Source organism: Ochotona princeps, chromosome 25, assembly GCF_030435755.1.
Source record: "Ochotona princeps isolate mOchPri1 chromosome 25, mOchPri1.hap1, whole genome shotgun sequence".
In the NCBI taxonomy this organism is placed as follows: Eukaryota; Metazoa; Chordata; class Mammalia; order Lagomorpha; family Ochotonidae; genus Ochotona; species Ochotona princeps.
Window position 1 is genome coordinate 20,361,966 of NC_080856.1, and position 16,518 is coordinate 20,378,483.

Below are 16,518 nucleotides of genomic sequence, written 5' to 3' on the forward strand. Positions count from 1 at the left end.
GGCTTGTGACTCAAGAATAAGGAATGAGGACACTAGCATGTGAATTTTCTGCCACAGTGACCACAATGAGGGCGTGCCATGGTGATGAACACAGATGTTCACACTGGTGGCCTATTGTAGGTGCTTTTGGTTGATATTTTGTCGAATTCCAAAAATCATTTCATCATTTACCATCAAGATAGATGACAATAATTACTACATTGTGAATACCTGAATATGATGAACAGAAAAATGCATAAAAAAACTCATATAACGAATGAGTTTTCTTTTTCCTATTTTAAAATTAAAGTATTTATATAGAGTTATGGGTGTATGTATGCATATCATTTAAAAAATAGCATTTGTTGTATTATGTGTACTGTTTACAATGTTTTTACTCGGTTGTATTTTATGGTTATTCTTCCACATGTGTACACAGATTTACTTACTTGATTGTAGCCGCTAAGCTACCACACCAGGCCCTCTAACTTTCAAATAAATAAATCAATCCCCCCCCTTTTTTTTAAAAGAAAAAGTATAATGCCTGGAACATGTTGGTCATCAGAGATAAAATTTTAAGAAGAGGGGGACCCCAGGGTGGAGCAGGTGGACAGGAGGAGGCTTGTATCCCAACCCTGGGGACTCCTGGATCCTCACCAAGGACTATCAGTATGGGCACCAAGGACTACATCCCAACTGCCAAGGAGGCCACGGGGAACTGGAGTGCCTTCAGAGGCTAAGTACTCTGAGGTAATCCACCCCCGTCTGGATCTACCACATGGGATGGAAGAAGCCCAAACCCTTCCTTACAGGATCCAAGGTCATCGGAACAGTAAGCTTCCTTCAAGACTAGGGAGAGGAGCTTTCTCTGGTCCTCACTTAGTTCCAACTTTGGATCCCCACCCCATCTTGCAATGACCATCAGGGTTGCTCTGGAGCCCCCCACCCCAAAACACACACACACACACACACACACACGCAAACACACACACAAATTGGAATAGACAGAGAACAACAAGGAAAGCTTGAAACCACCAGGAAACGGTCAGCGTGGACTCACACATGCCTTACTAGGTAGCACACAAAGATTAGTTACTCCTCACTAAGGTATTGAAGATTTCTCTGCACACCGTTCCTAAAACTGTTCTGCACTTCAGCTGTTGACATATACCTTGTTAGTTATAAGCCAGTTCAGACTATCCCAAAATCTGCCAAGTTCAGTAAAATTAAGCTTCAACACTATAAACTGCTGAATGCTAAAATGAAAATAGTCACGAGACAGCTGAATAGTACCTATAGCCATTTTAAGGTGTATAGCAGCCGGTCCTGTGTATAAATTAAAATTGAAATGTCAATGAAGTAGTCACAGGATGTGGTTAAGAACTTGCATTTTTGAACATATTTGTTACTAAATACCATGTCAATTGATTCCATAATGTTGTAAATTGATGTTGATGTTATGTTATGGCTTTTAATTGATCAGGATGATATTCTGCTAGCTCTGCTTTCAGACCAGAGATGGTCTCCCCAAGAAACCGTTGAATGTATCTGGACAATAAGATGCTGGACTCTATGTTTGCAATGAAAGATTTGAATCTTGACTGAATTTGAACTGTAATACTGCAACAAGGTGGAGGAATTCACCATGGCGGGAGGGTATGGGGAGGGGTTGGAGGAATCCCAGAGCCTATGAGACAGTGTCACATAATGCAATGTAATCAATAAAAAATAATAATAATAAAAAGAAAAAAAAAGAAAAAGCATAATGCCTGGAACATGTTGGTCATCAGAGATACAATTTTAAGTTCTATCTGCTTATAACTGTAGTTTGTCAGCCGTAATCTAATTGGTTTTACTTGTTCTGACACTAGATTCTATCCTACCTTTTGTTCTTCCAGTTTCCCGTGTAGCTTGCATTGAGTGGTTGCTAATCTTTTTACTTCTCTTAATCATTCATTGCACCTAGTTTTAAACATTCTGTTATCTTATGTCTTTTTGAAAAAGATTTATTTATTTATTTGAAAGGCAGTGTTACAGAAAGAGAGGGAGAGGCAGAGAAAGAGAATTTGTCTTCCATCCACTGGTTCACTCCCAAATGATGTCAACAGTCAGGCCTGGGCCAGGTTGGAGCCAGAAGCTTCATCTGTGTCACCTGTGTGGGTACAAGGGCCCAGGCACGTTAGCCATCCTCTGCTGCTTTCCCAAATGGATTAGCAAGGGAGCCTGATTGGCAGTGTGAACTGTGGCACTGAACTTGCTGCACTACAATGCCAGCCCTTTAATCAGTCTTTTAGAACAGTTTACCTGCATGTTTTTTTTTTTTCCTCTCTTTTTAAAGTTAGAGAGTTTTGTGTCTTTTTCTAGGTACATGTGTTAAATTAAGAGGATCACATTAGCTATGACTTTTACTTTAGGGTAATAGAGACATTTGTTCTTAAAGGGAAAATTAGGTGTGAAAAATTGAGAATTACTGATATAGATAATTATAGAACATTTGAAAGGGGATTCGAAAAGTTGTGGCAAATGACATTAAAAGATTTTCATTTTTGTGAAAAAATTTGAAATTCCTGCATAGTATTTTTATAAAGAGTATTTCCCAAGAACTCTCTGAAGAGAATTTTTATGAATTACCCATTACTACATTTTAAAAATGAAACTTTCATCTTTTCTGTCACGGTCCTTCGAATAAATAAATAAATAACTCCTTTAAAAGGGGAGGAGGCAATGGGCACTGCCATAATTTGAGATGCACACACCCGTATTAGAGGAGGGATGGGCGATGCTCTAACTTGAGATGCCCACACCTGTATTAGAAAAGGTATGGGCAATGCCCTAACATGAGATTCCCACACCTGAATTAGAGGAGGGATGGGCACTGCCCTGTGGCTGAATCCTGCCTCCGCTTCCCATCTAGCTTTCTGATAATCCACTGGGTCGCAGCAGATGATGGCCCAAATGTTTTTTTCTGTCACCCATGTGGGAGGCCTAGGTGAAGTTCCTGGCTCTGGCTTCAGCCTGGCCTAGCCCTGACTACAGTGTGTATTTGATGAGTAAAGTAGTGTATGGAAGATTTTTCTTTGTCTTTTTTTTTTTTTTTTCTGTCTCTGTGATTCTACCTCTCAAATAGTAAGTAAATATTACTAAATAATATTTTTAAAACTACCCACAATAAAAGAAAACAAAACCTATATATACACACACACACACAAAACTAAATTGTAGACAGAATTCTGGGTCCTTGTGTTTGGCCTGGCCCACCTCTATTTGTTGAAATTACTTTGGGAGTAAACCTGTGGATGGAAGTGTGCACTTGCTGTCTTTCTGTCTCATACTTTCAAATAAAATGAAAATAAGACATTTAATAAGGAAAAACTTAGCAACACAAATGTCTCATAATTCTGATGCTCTTCCTTAGTGCTGATGAAGTCATTGTGAAGATGCATGGCAACCAGCTGACACAAAGGTACCTGGAGAAACATGGATTCGATGTCCCTATTATGGTCCCTAAGTTAGATGACCTGGGACTCAGGCTCCCTCCGCCCACTTTCTCTGTGATGGATGTGGAACGTTATGTAGGTACGAACTTGGCTCCTTTAAATATCTAGGAAAACACGGTAAAAGTATAATGATAATGTGCTAGTATTATTAAAAGCTAAGAAAAGAAATGTTAATTGAGTTCAGTTTCAGTTTCCTAAGTCAGGAAAAGCAAAACGCACTGGCATTTATATTTAAAAAAAAAACAAAACTTTTTCCTCAGCAGACCTGCAACTGTCAGAAAAGCAGAATGAAGCACTTTGCGCATCCTCATTTACTCAGCCTCATCCTGCTGCTCTCCTTGTATTATCAGATTTTCTGAAACTTGCTTCGGGAAGACCATTACTGAGGAGCAGATATAGATTCCAATAAGACATTGGAAATTGGATTGGTTCTTCACATCTGTGGAATACTGTGCAAAATTCCCAGAGGCCAGCACGTTAACTGCATAATTGGTCTTTTGAAACCTGCTTTGTGATCTGCTGCCTAGAGGAAAGACAGTAAAAAGACAAGATTATTTTCAAAGCTGTTCATTAAGACTTGGTGAATATTGACTTTCAAATGGTATCTTGAAACCCAGAAAGGCATAAGAAACAAGGGGAAAAACCTTTGTCACCATATTTTTGACCTTTTTAGTTATTTTATTCATTCACATCAGCGTATTTATAGAGAAAGCTGACCTGCATCTATAGGGAGGTGTCATTCTTTGCTAACAGTAGACATAATTGATTATTTGACTCAGAATTGTATATTAGAATATTGTCTCCTTAGCATGGGAATATCTGAGAATTTGTCTCTTTGTTTAGCTATTGATCTGATAATTCTTATTAATGATTGTTTCAGTGAGGAAATCCAGTTAAATGTAACAGCTTCACATCCTACTAAAACTGACTGTAGTGGATGAGGCTAAAATTGAATAGAGGATGAGGCTGAGGTTTAACCCAAACCTATTTGTGTAGATAGCATTGATAAACACATTACTAATATAATAGGAAAACATGTTCACACTTCTTCAAAACTAACTTTTTTTGCTATTTATTGTATGTTTTCTGTTGTTGTTAGCAAAATATTTCAATGATATATTGGTAACAGAACTGTATTTATTGTTAAAGAAATCAAGATCCACAAGGGATATTTTTGATTAAGTAGTGCCACATTTTCAGTTTCACTTTTTCCTGTAATATGTTGTAAAATTGACTGTACTTCCTAGGGTTGCAATGCAGTGGCCTTCAAACATCATCATGGTTTTGTGAGGAAATTAAATTTACCACAGTTCAGAATTTGGACTTTTGGGTATTGGCATTAATGCGGACTTACTTTTGCCTCCTAATCACTAATTTTGCTCAAACAGTTATTCAACAATATTAAAAGAGAAAACGGCATCAGAAAAACAGAAATTGTCCTTCTCAGCTCTCTCACAATTCTGCAATACTTGTTCTGATTTTTGAAACAATAGGCTTAAAACATTAGGAACTGTAGAAGTGGAAGGAAAAAGTAAATTCTCTTATTTCTTGTATGAGAAAATTCAAAGCCAGAAAATATCACATGGTTTCCAGATGCCAGTGTAATGCATTTGTTGTTACTATGAGCTGCACACAAGAAATGAACGGTATATAGGAAGCCTTGTAAGTTGATGCAGGTTTTCATGCTCAGTTTTTATGAAGCTCTGTATTACTGCTTTATTTCCTAAAAAGCTGTGTTTGTTTTTTTTCTGGTTTGTTGGTACCTACAAAGTAACAATACGGGAGGAATCTTTGTGTTATTTAGCTTCATAGTTGACTCAATTATCATACCAAGTAAATCTGGTTTTAATAATATTTTTGGTTAGGTCATCTATTGATACAACTTTTAGACCCAATAATAATAATACTGTAATTTTTCTCTGCAGGTGGTGACAAAGTGATAGATGTCATTGATGTGGCAAGGCAGGCAGACAGCAAAATGACGCTTCACAATTATGTTAAATACTTCACGAATCCTAACAGACCAAAAGTGCTAAATGTGATCAGCCTTGAATTTTCAGATACAAAGTGAGTAGTTCTGCATGTTTTAATTTACCATTCTGAGTGTTAGCTGAATTGGTTTAATGATATATTTATTTTAGTTAAGAAATATAATTATGACTTCTAAAGTTTTTAGTGGTAGCAATGTTGTAAATTTTGCTTTGGCTTATTCACAGAATATTAAGACATGAAATATGTTTTAAGTTTTAAGTGATGTTGTTGACCTTGACTTCTGGTTAATTACTTTTTATGGGTGAGGTGGGAGAAGCTATTACCTATTATAAAAAGTCTTAATTTGTATTATGTGGAGGTGACGGTATATATGTGGGTTTTTTGTTTTGTTTTGTTTTTAAAGGATGTCTGAATTGGTGGAGGTCCCTGATATAGCTAGAAAACTTTCCTGGGTGGAAAACTATTGGCCAGATGATTCGGTCTTTCCCAAGCCATTTGTTCAAAAATACTGCCTCATGGGAGTTGAAGACAGCTATACAGACTTCCACATCGACTTTGGGGGAACTTCGGTCTGGTATCACGTCCTCTGGGTAAGGCTGCACAACTTCCTTGTGGTCTTGTTAACAACATACAGCCATGTTTTCCAGCAGCACATTCATTTGCTGTAGAAGACATTTGTTACGGGGAAAGTTTTTCTACTTTTTTTAAGAAGGAGCTATTATTTTGCCTTTAAGCATTATTATTTTTTGTCCAAAGTAATAAAAAGTCTTAATTTATATTTAAATTTCTTGTGTTGCACCATATAAGTTTTTTTTTTTAGGCCTTGTAAGTCAGTTATTCATTGACATATGAATCAAATACCTAAAAAGGAGAAAAATTACAGTACTAATTGATTCTGGCCTTGCAGTTGGCTTAGGATAGTTAGTTGGGCCATCTCCTGCTACCTTTCTGGGTGCTTTAAGAAGAAGTTGGATGGAGTAATTGGAGCTTGAACTGGCATGTTGATATGGAATGCCAACATTGCAATCAGCAGCATAATGTGCTACACAATACCAGCCCCTACAATTCCTTTCCTTTGTGAAAAAACAAAGAATTAGTTCATGGGAAGAAACTTATTTTCAGGTCTTTAGAAATAATCATTATGGCTTGGGTCCCTGCGACCCACGAGACAGAGCTGGATGGAGTTCCTATCTTCCAGCTTCAGGCTTCAGCGTGGCCCAGCCCCTACTGCTGTGAGCATTTGGGGAAGGAACCAACAGACTGAAGATCGCTCTGTCATCCTGACTCTCAAATAAATAAAAGTAAAGAAGAAAACTTTTAAAAATAATTATTACGTTATAGCTCTTAGGAGGAAGAACAAAGTACCAAAAGTTACTCACACCTGGAGCCTTTTAACATTGTATGTAGACACTTCAAAAAGTTCTGGAAAATGGAATGAGAAAATAAGTTTGTTTTGAAATCCATACATAGTTATTTCATAACATATACTTTCCATGAACATTTTGAGGTACTAGATCTTAAGTTTGATACCTCAGAAATGTGACGAGGTCAGCAAGATGTTTGTGACTCTTACCTTCCTCTTAACATCTCTTTTGTTCAGTGTGGTTTCTTATCAGCTGGGGAGGCAGAGCATTAGCTTGTGAAAATCTTTATGAATGGCAGTGCCAGGGTGGATGATGTGCCACGGAGGTTTAAGCTGCTGCCCGGGACATGTACATCATATATCAGAGTGCCAGTTCGAGTTGCAGCTACTCCATTTCCAATCCAGCTTCCTCCTAACGCACCTGAGAGGCGGCAGAGGATGGCTGGAGGAATTGAGTCCCTGTCACCCATGTTGGAGACCCCAGTGCAGTTCCTGGCTCCTGGCTTCAGCCTGGCCCCGCTCCAGCTGGGAGGGTCACCTTTTTTCTATTTTCCTGATTTTAAAAATTATTTTGATGCTTTTCAATAATAACAGGTTTATTTATTTATTATTTATATTGGAAAGGTAAATTTACAGAGAGGAGAGACAGAAAGATCTTCGATCTACTGGTTTGCTACCCAATTGGCTCCAACGGCTAGAGCTGAGCCAAGCTGAAGCCAGGAGCTTCTTTTGGGTCTCCCATGTGGGTACAGGGTTCCAAGGCTTTGGGCCATCCTCGACTGCTTTCCCAGGCCGCAAGGAGGGAGCTGGATGAGAAACGGTGCTGTTGGGATTAAACTGGTGCCCATATGGGATCCTGGCATGTTGAAGGCAAGGACTTTAGCCACTAGGCTATTGTGCTAGGCCCCCAAGTAACAGTTTTGTAGGTATAGGGATTTGCCCCGTTCTTTGTCCCTATCTCTCCCCCTTTCGCTTTCATTCTTCCCCCTCCCTCGTTTTAGCAGTACAGTACTTCAGCAACAGTTCCAAGTTGAACATTTTGTTACACAGGTACACTATGGCATTGTAGGTATAGGCAAAGGCAGAAAATCTAGCATCATGGTACTGAGGTATATTTAACTGTTTCATTGGGATACTGAAAGGTATCTTCAATTTCAGATATGCAAATCTCCATTATATAATTCATCTATGAGAATATATGTATGTATTTGTTTCACTAAGTATCTGTTTGTTTTGTATTTTGCATGAATGTTACTTTAAATCAGAGAGAACATATGATATTTGTCCTTTTGGGATTGGCTTAGTTCACTGAGCATAATGGTCTCCAGTTGGGAACCATTCTGTTCCAAGTGGTAGAATTTCATTTTCTTTTTTTAGTGGCTGAGTAGTCCTCCATGGAGTAGATGTACCACAGTTCCTTTATCCACTTCTCTTTGGACAGGCGTCTGGGTTGTTTCCATGTCTTTGCTGTTGTGGATTGTGCTGCTGTATATACAGGGCTGCAGGTCACTTTCTCATGCAGATTTCACTTCCTTTGGATGTATTCCTAGCAGTGGGATAGCTGGGTCATACGGTAGATCCATTTTTGGTTGTTACAGTCATTTGAAGAGTGAACCAGAGGGTGGAAGTTAACTTCCCCTCTCTCTGACACGTTGCCTTTTAAATCAGAGCTTTTAAAGCTCTGTAGCCACTGATGAGGTACGTGCAGTAGGTCTTTTTGGACCTAAAAAAATCTGGTAATTGTCTAACTTAATTTAGATTACTATATTGGAAAATTAGATTCATGTCCATGTAAAGGTGATTTTTTTTTTTAACAAAAATGATATATGTTTTCTTCTTTCCAGGGTGAGAAAATTTTTTATTTGATAAAGCCAACAGATGAAAATTTGGCACTCTATGAATCCTGGAGTTCATCTGTGACCCAGAGTGAAGTATTCTTTGGAGATAAAGTAGACAAATGCTATAAATGTGTGGTGAAGCAGGGACATACCTTATTTGTTCCTACAGGTAAGGTCTTAATCCTACCCTCTACTCTCCATGACTGATATGTCATGTGCCTTCATTTTAATTTTTATTGAGATAAAATTCACATACCATAATATTGGCCTTTTTAAGGTCCCACTTCAATTTTTAGTGGATTGATAAGGCTGTACAACCATCGTCACTATCTAATTTCAGCATATTTTTGTCATCTCAGAAAGAAGTCCCATACCCTTTAGTAGTCATTCCCATTCTCCCCTCCTCTGAACCCTTGGCAACCACTGAAGGACTTTCTGTCGCTGTGAATTTGCCCATTCTGGACACTTCATATAAACAGAACCAGACAGTAGCCTTTTGTGTTTTCTGTTAGGCTTATATCATTTAGCATATTTTCTAGGTTCATTCGTGCTACAGAATATAGAACTTCTTCATCTTTATATGACCCAACAATATTCCATTGTACAATAAACAATATTTTGTTTATCCACTCATCAGTTGATGCACATTTGAGTTCTTTTCTGTTTTTGGCTATCATGAAAAGCTTCTTTGAACATTTACGTACAAGTTTTTATGTGGAGGTATTTGGGGAAGCAGTGGAGTATTTGCCTTGTGGAACTGCTGTGTTATGTAGTTGAACTTTGTGAGGAACTGCCAAACTATTCTGTAGATGGCAATGGCGTTTTATAGTCCTGTTAGCAATATGTTTGGGTTCTGGGTTCTCCATATCCTTGCCAACATCATGATGATCTCTTATTTTTGTCCTTGTAGTGTGTATGAAATAATGTTATGTTACAGTTTTGATTTATATTTCCTTTATTACTAATGATGTTTAGCATTTTTCTTATGCTTATTTATCTACTTCGGTTTAATCCATATCTTTTAGCTACTTTTAAATTGAGTTGTCTTTTTACTATTGTGTGTGTAAGCATTATTGTGTGTGTGTGTATATATATATATATATATATATATGTATGTATGTATGTATAACTTGCAAATGTTTTCTCCCATTCTGTGGCTTATCCTTTTGCTTTCTTGATAGTGTCTGTCTTAGTCCATCTTGTGTTGTTGTAACAAAATGCCCGAAGAGGGGCACTTTATCAAGAGAAGAGATTTACTTAGTTCACGGTTCTTAAGATTCCGGAACACAGTGCTAGCAGTTATGTGGCTGTGGTAAAGTCCTCACGATGTTGGGTGATTATGCAGAGGAGGAATTCAGGGTGGGCTCTGTTATAATAGGCCATTCTCATGGGAACAAGATAGCATGGATTGATTCATAGATACCTTCTACACAGATCATTTTTAAAGATTGATTTAATGATCTAACTGAAATATATAGAAAAATGAAAATATTATGTAATGAAATGCTGTTTCAGTTTGTTTTTGTGCAAGGACAGCAGCATCAGAACAGAACGGTTAGCTGCCTAAGCCTGAAATTGATACATGTGTGTGCTGTGGGCAACTCGGATTCCATTAGTAGCACTGGTGTAGGTTAGTGGTTCTCAGCTGTCATGGTCACCTGGAGGAATTGTTAGACAACATATTGCTGGACCTCCTCCCTAAGGTACTGATGAAGTGGATTCGAGTAGAGCTGACAGTTTGCATTTCTAACAAGTTCTGAGGCTAGTGCTGCTGCTTGAGGGCCCACATCTGGAGGACGTTAGTGAGCTGTTGCCAACTGATAGACAATCACAAACTACAGTTTCTTTCAAGTTCACAGAGTTGTCTACTTAGAAATTGTGGCAGAACTGAGCAGAAATACTTGGTGTCTAGTGCGGATAGACAGCAGTGTGGCCCATGCAAGATGTTTTGGAAAGTTTGGGGCTTTTTTTCCCATTATCACAGTGATTAGGGAGTACTAGTGGCATTGCACACATGATCATGGAGTTCTAACTTCTCGGCTCAGACAGTGAATTAACATGCTCTGTATTTGTGTGACTGTCCAAAAGAATCTGACAGTCCTGAGTGATAAAGGATAATTCGTTGCTGTGTGGAACTGCCCTGTATATTGCATTTCTAGCACCTGCTCATAAAATGTGTGCCCTCACTCTTATAGTAATCACTGTGCCAAAACAGCCCTGGCAGGCAGGTGTAGGATTTACAGAGCTGGTAAACATACTTCCAGTTTGTGCTTTCACCGTCAAGCACAAAGCTTTGTGCTTTCACCATCAAGCACAAAGCTTTGTGCCTCTAGGCACACTAATGGGCATACCTAAAAGTCAATTGTTTGAGGAGTTTTTGATATTGTGTTGTAGCGCAATGGGGTTGAAAAGATGAAAGATAAAGAAAATGAGATTATGTATTTTAAAAGTATTTTTTCATGCAGACCTGGGTGCATCTATTTATATTTCTCTAAATTGTTAGTATTTCAGAAAAGCTAGGAATCATCTCTTAGAAATAATTCTTACTTTGAAAATATTTTAATGGGAAAACAGCCCATATGGATTGCTAGCCTTTATGTTCACAGGACCATGACCTTTCTTGATGAAAACACACCGAGCTGTCTTAGTTCTTAGTCTCCTTCTCAAACCCACTTCACCATGATGCTTGGGAACTGGGGTCCTTTCCTCATCCAAACCAGATTTGACTTCTAACTAAAGTCTGTAATAGAAAGTTGAACTGTGTGTTTGTCTGCTTTAGATTTATTTATTTATTTGAAAGGTAAAGTGAAAGAGAAAGCAGAAATCTTCAGTTCATTGGGTTCACTCCTTAAATGGCTGCAGTGCCCGTGGATTCTGGAGAGATTTCATTGTGCTTGGAATGGCGAGATTGGCAGCAATTCAGAACTACTGAACTATCAAAACCACTTGAGCAGTACCCTCAGAGCATGCCCCATGTCGGGGACCTGGGATGGGTAGGAGGTTGGGTGGGGCTTCTCCCTTTATTTCCCCTCTTACTCCAGATACAGGGGGCAAAAAGAAAGACAGAGAGAATGTGGAAACAATGGTCTTACCCACTTTCCTTTAGCCCTTGACGCTTTGTGCCCTTATCAACTATATAAAGATTATAAAAATAAAATAATAATTTAAAATAATGGGTGCAATGGCTAGGGCTGAGCCAGGTCTCCACATGGATGCACTAAGCACTAAGCACTTAGGTCTCCTTTGTTTCTTTCCTGGTCATGTTACAGAGTATCACCCATGTGGCATGCTGGCAGCTACACCACAGCACCGGCTTCTTTAATGTGCTTATAAACTTAGAAACCAAAATACTATCTCTCAAACTCAGATTACAGCCTGGCATACAATAGGCATGTAATATATATTTAATTGAGCAAAGCAGTAGATAACAATAAATATTGACTTCCTTAGCTTTAAATATAAAGTAAACTGATGTTGGTATTTTAAGTTGGCCTGAATGTTGAAAAATCATTGATTTATATGCTTTTAACCATTTCAGGGTGGATTCATGCTGTGCTCACTTCTCAGGACTGTATGGCTTTTGGGGGGAACTTCCTGCACAACCTTAACATTGGCATGCAACTCAGGTTTGTGTCATTAGTACTTAAAGACTCTTGTCCTTTTTAAATAGGACATTTTTGTTTTAGGAAACAAGTAAATTCACTGCATACCTTATTTACTAAGTGTTTATCATGGCCCTATAGAGAAGGGCTTTCACAAATGATTAAGAATAGGAATGTTTTAACTGAAGTATTACTTAAAAAATCTGTCAAGGGGATATTCACATTGATTCATTTCCATTCTGAAATAAAAATGGTGACTTGCTTTGTTTGACGTAAATCTCAGCATGTGTTTTCTTTTATCGTTTTCCAGTGAGGGAAATGAACTAAATCCAGTCAGACTCAGGTGTGACACATGGCGCTGAGAAAAAGAACCCTGTGGTCAGGGTTGCTTCAGAACATCTGCCTTAATTTTGCTACGATAAAGGATCAATAGCTATTTGTACTTCTGTGTGAAAATTTGACTTTGGTTTTATTCACCTGATAGTTTAAGGAGGGTAGAATGTTACCAGGCAACACTGTTCAAGGTAAAACTGATTCTTGACTGATAAACTGCATCAGAAGTGAGAGAACTAGAAATTCCTGGTAGAAAGCTGTTTCGTTGGACTTCCCTAAGTGTGGTGAAACTGTCAAGGAGGACAGTGGCTCTGACAAGCCAGGTGACCTCAGTAGGTCTCACACCTGCCAAGTGTGACTCTTACTTCTGTGCCTGAGCTGGCCCTGGAGAAGGGATGGCTCCCACCATGTGAACTGTGCAGGGACTCTGACAGAAGGCTGACACTGTGTCAAGCTATGCTTCCTATCTCCTCACCTTGGCCAGTGCCAAGAGAGGTCTTGACTTTGGAATCTTAGGACAGCCTAATGGAAAATGGCTGGGCAGACGTCACAGTATTGTCCAAGATATGGAGCTGTTTTGTTCCTCACAGTAGAACCCTTTTAAACTATCCTTTGATAAAACTAGGATACAAATCCCATGATGTGATCTTTTCTGAAGCTCAGTATAGTTCTTAAGTGGACTGTCAAGTTTATTAAGGTCACAGGCTGGATAAGATCATGATTCATTCTTATCTACACGTGATGAGGTTAACTAATATACAGCACATGGTTCGCTTCTATATATCATGACCTACTTTATTTTCAAGTTGGCTATCTTCATTTAACCTTGAAATGCTAATATTCATATTACATGTTTCTTCAACTTTTATTCATTTAGGTGTTACGAAATGGAGAAAAGGCTAAAAACACCGGATCTTTTCAAATTCCCTTTCTTTGAAGCCATATGTTGGTTTGTAGCCAAAAATTTGCTGGAAACCCTGAAAGGTAATTAATAATTTGTACATTTTGTTTTATATGATATGTAATATTTATACATTTCACAAAAAGCAACCTGACAGAGACCCTTTTCTTGTGTGTTACAAATGCCACCAGTATTTTGTTTTTTAATACATGATTTGCCCATTGGCAACCTTATTGGCAAATTATAGTCTCCATTCCATAACCTAGCAGCCCGTGCTTTTAAAAATCAGATCTGTACAGATCTACATCAGAACAGCTTAGGAAATCTTAAAATATGTTTATTTCACCGAGTATTCCAGTAGCCTGCACTTATCATCAAGCATCTAAATAAAAGTGTTTCACTCTGAAACATATGTTACCAACATGTGTTCACAAATATTTGCTTTAGAAAAAACCAAGTGGATGATTTTCCTGTCTTGAGAAATGTCTGTGCCATCATCTTTATGACCGTTAGTTGAAGAAAAATATTTTAACATTCCTTTATTAAGACTTGAAAATTATTTTTTGAGATATGGAATTTCAGTATTTCACTGACATAGCATACCTTCAAGTCTTGGTTCATCCAAATACTTGCTGTCAAAGCTTGACTAGAAGAATTGTCCAATTTGCTCTGCCCTCCATGATATTAGATGTCCTCTGCAGGCCTCAATTAACTGGTTGTCATGTCTCCCATGAGCATCTGGGCATGCTGTCCACTGCGCAGGCCTCAGCAACCATGGAGACCTAGTTCTGACACATGTCCTCCATAGTTAGACCACAGAGATCCTGTGATTTTCACCATGGTTGAAGTTTTGAGTCTAGTGGTCTGGTTGGAAGGGGTTCCCAAAGAAACCACACCAAAGGTGATCCCAGACCTGATTCCTGACTCCTGATTCAGGTTCAGTCCATCACCCACCTCAGCCTACACACTGATGGTTGCGATCACCCTGTCAGCTCTGTCCCCAGCCCCATCGCATATGTAAACCAAAAGACGTTGTGGCCCCGCCTAACCCTGCCAGAGGGAACTGCAACCTAACTGGAGTCGCTCCCAATAACCCCCACCAGGCCCTCCTCCAGCCCTAGTTCCTGCACATGCCAGTATGTGCAACAGACTGTGGTTCAGTCCAATAGATAGCGTTTAGTAGTTGATCTCAGATTGTGCCCAGTTCCATTTTCCATGGCAGATTTATATGCTCCTAATGCTCTACACTCTGATCAACAGGTTATTGTTAAGTTTTAATGTTTGAAACCTAAGCAGTGTTTCTTGTGCTTTTAATATGTATTTCCATGATTATCCATGTAATTGAAAAAATTCTTTCCATATGTGTTGACCTTTTGGATTTCTGCTTTATTGAAGTGCCTTTATTTTGCCAATATTTTTGCCAAGTCTTTTGCCAATATTGTAATTTAGCTGTTTTTTTTATAGTTATTCACAGGAATTCTTTATTCTAAATTCTAGTCCTTTAAGTAATAGGTTGCACATATCTTCAACTCTTTTTATTCTCTTTGTGGTATCTATTGAAGGACAAAATATCTTAACATATTTTAAAATTCTTTTGTGATTTGTGCTTTTTATGGCTTATTTAAGAACTTCTTTTACATTCCAAGGTCATTGTCTTCTAACAGCTTTTACAATTTAAGGTTTTGCATTTCCCTTTAACTCATTTGTAAATCTTTGTGGATGTGTGGATGTTAAGAAGGGAATATATTTTCACTTGGTTTCTTACAAATACATGTGTGTGCCAGTACCATATTTTGAAGTCAATACTTTCTTTGTAATTGGTCAGAGTCAATCCTCTTCTAGCTCAGGTGTTGATATTTTTGCGGGTCCTATGACACTCATTTCCTCGTTCTTCTGTGCCATGGGGTTGATAGTCGTCTCCACCAAGTACACTGTCATGTGCACCATCAAGTTTTTATTGTAATAAGACTTAATAATCTGGTAGGTATCAGGTATATATTTGTTGGGTTTTTTTTCCGTTTCATTTCTGCATAAGTCCTTTTAGTTTATTACAAGCTGACTCTACCACCTATCCTCTCAAAAAGCAAGCAAGCATATATTGGCTGATCTTATTTGAGAGGTAGAGAAACAGTTTCTATCTGTTGACTCACTTTCCAAATGCCCACAAAGAAACCAAAGCCAAGAACCATGTATTCAACCAGAAACCCAGTAATTGAGCCATCTCAACAAGTGATTTAACTATGAGGCCTGATATCCACCGATTTTAGTTTACATTTAAATGAAGTGGATGATTCTTGTTTTCAGTTGGAGTATTTAATACAATTAAATTTGGTATAGTTATATTTGTTTTGTTTTGTTTGTTTGCTTTGAAAGCCTGGTTTACAGAGAGGGCAGAGAGAAAAATATGTTCCATTTGTTGATTCACTCCCCAAATGGCTTCAGAAGTTGGAGTTGAGCTGATCCAAAGCTAGGAGCTTTTTCTGGGTCTCCTATGTGGATGCAGCATCCCAAGGCTTTGAGCCATCCTTTACTGCTTTTCCAGGGTATAAACAGGGAGCTGGAAGGGAAGTGGAGCAGCTGGGGCACAAACCGGTGACCATATGGGATCACAGTGCTTGAAGGTGGAGGATTAGCTTGTTGAGCTATGATGCTGGGCAATTGAGTTGTTTTATAGTCCATTTTCCTTTCTATTAATTTGGAAATTACTCAGCTTGATATAGGGTAAGTCTTCAATATTTAAAGTTATTCCCTTTAACTTTATAACATATCAACTATTTTCTGTACGTCTCTTTATTTCTGTAGAACTGAGAGAAGATGGTTTCCAACCTCAAACTTACCTAGTACGAGGAGTGAAAGCACTGCATACTGCTTTAAAACTATGGATGAAAAAAGAAGTAAGTCATTAGAATTGTCTTTTATGTGGTAAGATTGGGAAAACAGAATCCTTACTCTTAGGCTGTATTGATGTGAGTGCCAGTAGTTGAAGAAATGGAAATCATGCTTTAAATACAAC

General features: G+C 38.3%; 1 protein-coding gene across 1 annotated transcript in view; it reads left to right on the plus strand.

Moving 5' to 3' along the window:
• The window catches only part of KDM7A (lysine demethylase 7A), a 75,854-nt gene that overhangs the window by 39,293 nt on the left and 20,043 nt on the right, over positions 1 to 16,518 (plus strand). The window contains exons 4-10 of the mRNA XM_058654987.1: positions 3,395 to 3,555; positions 5,402 to 5,543; positions 5,872 to 6,058; positions 8,676 to 8,838; positions 12,208 to 12,295; positions 13,482 to 13,588; positions 16,308 to 16,399. Coding sequence (XP_058510970.1) covers positions 3,395 to 3,555; positions 5,402 to 5,543; positions 5,872 to 6,058; positions 8,676 to 8,838; positions 12,208 to 12,295; positions 13,482 to 13,588; positions 16,308 to 16,399 — 940 coding nt within the window. The remainder of the gene's footprint in view (positions 1 to 3,394; positions 3,556 to 5,401; positions 5,544 to 5,871; positions 6,059 to 8,675; positions 8,839 to 12,207; positions 12,296 to 13,481; positions 13,589 to 16,307; positions 16,400 to 16,518) is intronic.